This window comes from Pyrgilauda ruficollis, unplaced genomic scaffold (assembly GCF_017590135.1).
Source record: "Pyrgilauda ruficollis isolate IOZ18807 unplaced genomic scaffold, ASM1759013v1 scaffold43, whole genome shotgun sequence".
Classification (NCBI taxonomy): domain Eukaryota; kingdom Metazoa; phylum Chordata; class Aves; order Passeriformes; family Passeridae; genus Pyrgilauda; species Pyrgilauda ruficollis.
This window is the reverse complement of record NW_024525823.1, coordinates 5,812,228-5,819,821: the sequence shown is the minus strand read 5'-3', so window position 1 is coordinate 5,819,821 and position 7,594 is coordinate 5,812,228. Positions and strand designations below refer to the sequence as shown.

General features: G+C 41.0%; 1 protein-coding gene across 3 annotated transcripts in view; it reads right to left on the bottom strand.

The window, feature by feature from the left end:
* Nucleotides 1–282: 282 nt before the first annotated feature.
* LIN28B (lin-28 homolog B) overlaps nt 283–7,594 on the bottom strand; it is an 85,840-nt gene continuing 78,528 nt past the window's right edge. For 2 of the 3 annotated variants that reach the window (XM_041478142.1, XM_041478141.1), the window contains exon 4: nt 691–1,060. In XM_041478142.1, coding sequence (XP_041334076.1) covers nt 691–1,060 — 370 coding nt within the window. Of the gene's footprint in view, nt 1,061–7,594 lie in introns of all 3 variants that reach the window. The other variant, XM_041478143.1, reaches the window with a different exon arrangement.

Genomic DNA, 7,594 nt, shown 5'->3' with positions numbered 1-7,594 from the left:
AGCTTTAAACTCCTCACCAACAAAGGGTGGTGGCAATGAGAGTCGTCTTGAGTCATGAAACTGCCCTGCACTGGCATAGGGAGGGGTTTTGATACTTTGTGGAGATGAAAAAGGAACTAATTCAAATGGATGGTACGGGGATGTCTTAGTATCTTTAGTACCATATGGCAGCTTTAAAATATGAAAGTATCCTTTGGTTCACAAGAGACGTAACAGTCTTGACCTCAGTTCTTTGTGTGGTTTATCGGGTTTGGTTTGTTTCTGAGTGAAATTGCAGAAAACTGGGTTTTCTTGTTTGCTTTCTGAACACGTTTGGAAATAGGTTCTAGGAATGAGTTCAGGAACATTGGGTACTGTGACTTTTGATTCACAGTAATGTCTGGTGGGATCTGGAGAATTGTCTGATGGAAAAATATATATTTATAGACATGTACACATACACACATGCATGCACACTCACACATACACACAGAAAGTAAAACATAATGCACCCTGCTCAAATGTATTTTGTTTGGAGTCTCTTGTCTATCAAAGAAAAAAAAAACAAAACACAAAACAACAAAACATTCACAGTTCCTCAACAGTAGTTAAAATTCCAGGTCAGCTACTGATAATGAATTATTTCCCCTGTAGTTGCATGAGGTAGACATCCCAAGAGGGTAAAGAAAACGGAACATTATGAAAAATGCATTAAGTTTTTTTCCTTTTCTGAACGGAAGGCCCCTTTCTGTTTGGTTCTTCAGGCGACACAGACAACTTACTCGACGACACTTCCTGCGGTGACCTGCCCGAGCGCTCCGAGATCTCCGACCTGCCTTCCTGAGAGTACGATGGAGACGAGAAGCCGTGCGTTCCTCCCCCTTCTCTCAGGAAGGCAGAAGTGGAAGGCTGCGGTTCGGCTTCGTGTCTTCCCTGAGAACTAGTGGGCTGCTGCGAGACAGTTTTATGGGGGCAGTTTGCCACCATGTGCATGATGCTCTGACAGTAATGGCACTTCTTTGGCTGCGGAGGTAGACTACATTCTTTAGCGTGGTGGTCGAGGCCGCCACAGTTGTAGCATCTGAAACCAAACAGAGACAGAGATGGAGTTATGCAACGCAGCGTCCAGCGGGAAGGTTTCTCGCGGGCCCGGGCCCGGCCCCACTAGAGGGCACCAGATCTCCAGCCATCGCCGCCCCGGTGTCCCTGCGAGCCCCGGCACCCGCGTCCCGCTGTCCCGAGCGGGGATGCTCCGGCTCGGCCGCTCCCGGAACCAGGGCCCGAGGGACGCGGTGCTCGCAGCCAGGGAAACGCAGGCCCGAGGAGGGGCGCGGTGCCCGCCACCAGCCAGGACCGGCTCCGTCCCAAGGCCCGGCTCTGTTCCAGAGTCCGGCTCTGTCTCAGGGTCCGGCACTGCCCAGGGCCCGCCTCTGTCCCAGGGTTGGGCTCTGTGCCGTGGCCCGGCTCTGTCCCAGACTCTGGCGCTGCCCAGGGCCCGGCTCTGTCCCAGGGTCTGGTACTGTCCCAGGGCCCGGCACCTCCGCTCCTCTGGCTCAGCCCAGGCACGGCGGGCCAAGGCTCCGGGCCAGTGGGGACTGAGGGTCTGTAATGGCACTTAGGGGTTGGATTCAAAATAAACTCAGTAAACCCCGGCAAGAGTCGTGTCGTGAGTCTGTGTTTGCGTTTCCTCTCAGAACTCCCAGCCCACGTGCACGTGGCTGTGGCCGCGGTGCGGGAGCCGAGGGTGCAGAGAGGCCCCTCCAGCCGCACGGACACGGCTTCTCCCACACTTCTCAGAAACGGCTGAAGCCCACAAAACCTCTTCTATTTGACCTTGCTAGCCAGGGGAGTCCTGAAGAACTCTCCAGCAATTCCTTACTGAATCCTTTGTAACACACACCAGGAACACCAGTTATTGGATTACATTATTCTAGCATACGATACAAAGAAATAATTACACGCCTTTGGCATGGTGACCTTATGTGCACCACTGAGTTTTCAGCTTTGGCTGCTTTTGTATGGTTTCTGTTTCTTTGTTTTATAAAACTTGCGCTGAATGCATAGACATTTCATTTCTAAAAATCAAACATTACTGGAAAGAACAAAACCTATATATTTTTGTTTTGTTTCCCTTAACCACCAACTAATTAAAAACAATTATTTCACAAATACTTATGTCTGTGGAATCAACTTAAGGATTAAAAAAAAAGACTAACTATAACTATGAACAAAATACTGCAATGTGCTCTGGATCAAGCCCAAATAAAGATATGTAACAATTTTCAGATTCCTGAAAAGTAACAAAGCATCATTTGACTGTTTCACCTAGTATTTAGTAGTCCCTACTAGTGTATACAGTATCAAGAAGTTTAATCTAAGCAAAGTTTATGTACAGCCAGAGTCTCACCTACTGAATTTGCTTTACCTTGCAAAAGAAATGCTATTGATAAAACCTGTGGAATTTTTTAAAAAAACTGCAAATATCAACATTCGTAATTCCACTCCAAGAAACAATCCCTGGCACCTCCCACTTCTCATCTCTTCATCACTAGTAGCAAGATACCAACCATATCTTCATTTCTACAGACAAATGAAAAAACAGCCCAAGTTGTTCATGGCATGCTGCATGCCATCATGTCCTACAAGACTGACCAATAACTTAAAGAAGTTAAATAATGAACAGAACTTCATTGTCCTTTCAGAAATGATTGTGATTTGTTGTTGTATCTTCCCTAAAAATGAGTAAGAAGAAACCAAGCCCAGTACAATGAACTCTGCACTTCTACAACAACTGCAATAACATATTTTAGGTTCCATTTTGATGTCACCACTGCACTGAAGTTTGATGTGATTTTTCAGTGGAATCTGAAGACTATGCTTACACTACTCTGTCTGCATATACTACAGACTAACCCATGAAGACAAACACAGTCTAACAAAGCTTCCCTTGAATCACAAAGAAAATAACATGTACCAGCACCATTATCACTTAGTATTGATTTCCCTAGCACAGGAAGGGAAATGACATACTAAGTACATTGTAAAATCCAAACATCCTGATCTAAGACCAAAGCATCAAGTTTTTTCTCCTGTGGTTAAAAAAATTAATTTTCAAGTTATTAAACATCCCTCTGACTACTTTTTGCCAAATCATTGTAGATATTTTCAAATTAGTGACTCTCACTCGGCAGTATGTTCAGAATTCAGCCTTCCTAACTGGCATTCAGCTGTGTTTCCACCACAAGCTTTTTAAACACCTTCTGAAAAAAGTAGTAAGGAAATAAGCCTTGCAATTAGAGAAATGAAACAACAGCAGTAAGTAAAAATCTTTAAGTGTTTTACCTTCTCCCCTTCCAACAAATACATATAAGGATTCACGGATGTGGTACTGATCGTAATTTAGGTTATATTAGAGAATGATATTTATTATTACCTTTTTCATCAGTTTCTAGCAGTGTACTTGTTCCTGGGATAAATGCATTATAACATAGTATAGCATAGGAGTGTGCAGACATTCTGGAAGTTGTGTTTTTTATCTTAATTCAGAATATGGAATTTTATGGCTGTGAATGCATCAGCACATTTATTTTCTCCCTTAATATCACATCTGTTTGGAACAGTCCAAAAAAAAGAAAAAAGTTTGAAGTAGGGTAAAGGGCCTCAGGAGCAGGATAGGCAGTAGCCACAGACAAATCAATTTAATCAGTCACTATGGTATGCTCTGTGTTATCCATTTTTAGTGGACCATTTCACCTCACCAGTTGGCAAAGAACCTGCTGTCAGGGCCCCTGCTTCCACTCAAGCAGCCTCTCTCACCCTTTGCACATATACTCAATCAATACATCCTATTTGCAAAATATTGTAATTCCTTGCATTTATTTAAATTTTCACTGAAATGTCACTGTAAAAGAAACTCTATCAGAAGCAGTTATGATTAAACTCTTATTTGTTTTTTTGGGGACGTTTTTTGTTACCAATCAATTCAGGCATTTGGATGAAGTGTCACATTGAGCATATATGTGCCAGCCAGGGTGTGCCTGGAATTACAGAGAAGGGTGATATTTATTCAGTTCTTTTAACTATTAATTCATTCCTTGTCAATCACTCTTACCAGGAGAACAGATCACACCTCGCTCTGAAAATGCCTTTCCTTTTCAAGGGATTTATCCCAAAATGGAAGTGGTCAGCCACCACAGAGCTCACAAATGACAGCATAGCATCATCCCCAGGCACCAAGGTACGGCATTAACCCTTTCTTCCCGAGCGTTTCAGCCCTTTGCTCCTCTCTGCTGTGTGTACTTATGTTACAACATCACAAAAGCTGAGAGCACGATGTGCACATGGGAGCTCACACATTCACATCTCCACCTACGTACATATACAGAACAATACACAAGCTGACTCCTGCCATGAAAACTGACCAATTCTTCCACTCTGCTCTCAGAAACTGCAGATTAGTGCAACCATAACAAGTATCTCTTCTCTTCCTAAGCACCACGGAAAGAATGTATGTTAGCTTAAACACAAGTTTATATGTAAATTCTACCGTGAGATGAATAAAACACAAAAAGCCCTTAAATGTGCAATTATAATAGAATCAGCACTTACAAAGAACAAAAGTAAGACGGATTTGTTAAAATAGGATTGTCTTTCTCACAGTAGGCTTCCATGATTTGCTAGCTAGCTTCAGGCTCAAAAATATAAAGAGATGGCAATTATCCTAACGGGAAATCCTTTCTTCTCTATAGCACTGACAGGAAGGTGAATCAGGGTGATTTTTTAATATAAAAAAGATGAACATCTTAATAGAGGAACACCTTGAGGAATTTGTCTAGCATTATCTTTCAATACTCTCACAAAAACTGTAACAATAATACACACTAATGAAGAAAGAAGAGCATATAGCAAGGTTAAGAAAACCTCCTAAATTCTCCTTCACTATGAATTTGTGATTGCATAAAACTATACATATTAAAGGAAACATGAACAAGCAGAAGAGTACAGATTCTGACACAAAATATGCTGTGTTAGTTGCAAAAAGCTGATGACTGAAATTGATTAGAAGCCCTCAATTTCACAACCAGATAATACCACCTAGTCTTTAGCCTTTTTTCCTTCTTCCAGCAATCAGATACTCCTACTCAGGAAGCACACCCCAGCCCTAAACTTTTTAAAACAACAATACCCTTGCCTTGCAAATACGTTTTCCACAGTAACAACTCAGATGGGTTAAGCGGCACTAGGTAGAGCAAACACAACTGCTTGCTTCTTGGAGCTGTTTTATAATACAATTTAGATGATAATCCAATACATATGACAAGTAGAGAAAAATATGTGTAACCCCAGACTGTTATCTGTTGAGAGAAAAAACTGTAAAATTACCCTAGTGACTGACTTGGGGGAGGGGAGGCAGGGAATAAGGGGTTAACATCTAACAGGGATAGGAAAGGGAGGGAAGGGGGTACAGTCAGAGGAAGACTAAAATAATTCACCAGGACATACCCCACACCAATTCCTCTTTTGTTATTCCTTTCTGAATGCTATCAGACTACAAAAAAATGATTCTTAGCTAACAATACTCCATCTTGCAACATTAATGCCTTGAAAAACGGCATGGAATTCTAGCAGCGTGTGCACATGACATGCAGTTACAATACACTGAATGCAACTGTGCAGTTAAAGCACAAAGGAAATGTTTAAAATCGCACTAAATGTGCTGTCCTTTTCAGCCATTACTTTCACAACATACCTAAAGAAAGGCAGATGGAACAGGCAGCAGATCACTTCAATTATTCTATTTTGTAAATGGCTGTAAAGGGAATTTAAACTATCCATGATCTAACAGAAAAATGGGTCTTAGACATAACTAAGATTTCCTCTGTTTAAGGCTTCAGTGACTTGTCTTGAAAATAAGGCCATGAAATACTGCAAAGGGATGCTTCTCTCTACCTAGAGAAAAAAGCTCAAGGTGCTTGCTCAGGCACCACCTGGGACAAGTAAGAAAGACCTCCAACACCTCAGCAGGTGTTGAAGGATCCTCAGAAAGGATCTTCTGGACTATCGAGGATCTGCTAATTTCAAGTTGTCTTTGTTGCAGCTTGAAAAGCCAAGTTGGATGGGGCTCTGAGCAACCTGGTCTAGTGAAAAGTGTCCCTGCCCATGGCAGGGGAGGTTGGAACTAGATGGTCTTTAAGGCTCCTTTCAACCCAAAGCGTTTTGGGGAGCTAATGAGACACAAAGAAGATGAGTGGAATGTACACTCTGCTTGTGCCCTCTGACAGGGAAATGGATGGGATGTTTCTGCTCACACGTGCATTGCTGGGGTTTACACCATTCTGATTATCAACCTTTAATTCTTAAGCTGTAGCTGAATGCAGGAGAGAATACAGCTAACTTTGAAAACATTCTAAACAGGTATTAGAATTAAAAGTAGTGAATACTGAAATACTATTGAAATAATAATTAAGGTCAAGTGAAATTATCTTGTTAAATAAACTAGAGAAAGGAATATTTACAATCTTCATCAGAGCATTTATGGCTTGTCCATCAAGCAGGCATACAATAAGGGAGAAAACCTCACTAGCACCCTCATCTACCAATCCATGGGGAAAAAAAAACCAGTTTAATTTTAAAACTCTAAGTATTTTTAATCATGAATGTTGTAAAACAGCGTATTATCAATGCAAAAATGGCACACATTTAGGTTTGTGTTGGTCCTGTGAGTATTTGCTACCCTGAACTTCTCATTCATGCAAAACACTGTGCAGAAGCAACATGCTGGGAAAGTTAATTGCAGGCTGGCATTCTTCAGTGAAATTCAGTTAGAAAATTTCCTGTGCTTTACTAGCTTTTTGAGATATTTAACTGAAATATAATTAAAAAAAAAAAAAAGATAACCACTTGAAGAAAAAAAGATGAAATACAATAATGGTGCTCACCCATCTATTTGTCCTGTGAATCCTACAACTCATGATAATGTACCAGAGATCCAAGATTTTCAATTTTGTGAGAAAAACAAGGCCCCTCCATTTTTTTAAGCTTGCCTTCTTTCATTTTACAGATAGCCCTATCACACTGACACAAACCAGCACTGTCTGCGAGGCTTCCAATAACACAGGGTGGAATATTGATGATGTTTACTCTTGTTACAAATAAATAAATAAAAATGCTGTGTTGTAAACTCATCAGATCGACTAGTATTCTGTGGTTAGTTCTAAATCAATCTATTTCCCCCAGTGTATCACAGAAGTAATATCAATAGGTTACGGTCTTTTGTTGCTCGGGTTTCCCCTCCCCCTTCCCCCCAACAAAGAAGCAGACAAACAACGTGGGGCATTTGCCTGATAAATCAAGCCTGTCAGGATACAATTTAACTTAAGTTCATGAGGAAATAAAATTGTTTAAAATCTACTAATACAATTTTACTGGAAGGTGATGGGGTTAGTTTTGGTTTTTGGTTTGTTTTTTTTTTTTTTTTAAACCAAGAGTAACAATGAAACAGAAAGGTGGTTCAAAAAGCACAAAATGCAGTTTTTTCTCCACAAAAATGGAAAGGACTACAGAGACAGCAGATCTTAAAAAAGAACTTCAACTACGTTGTTTCCATTCTTCCTTT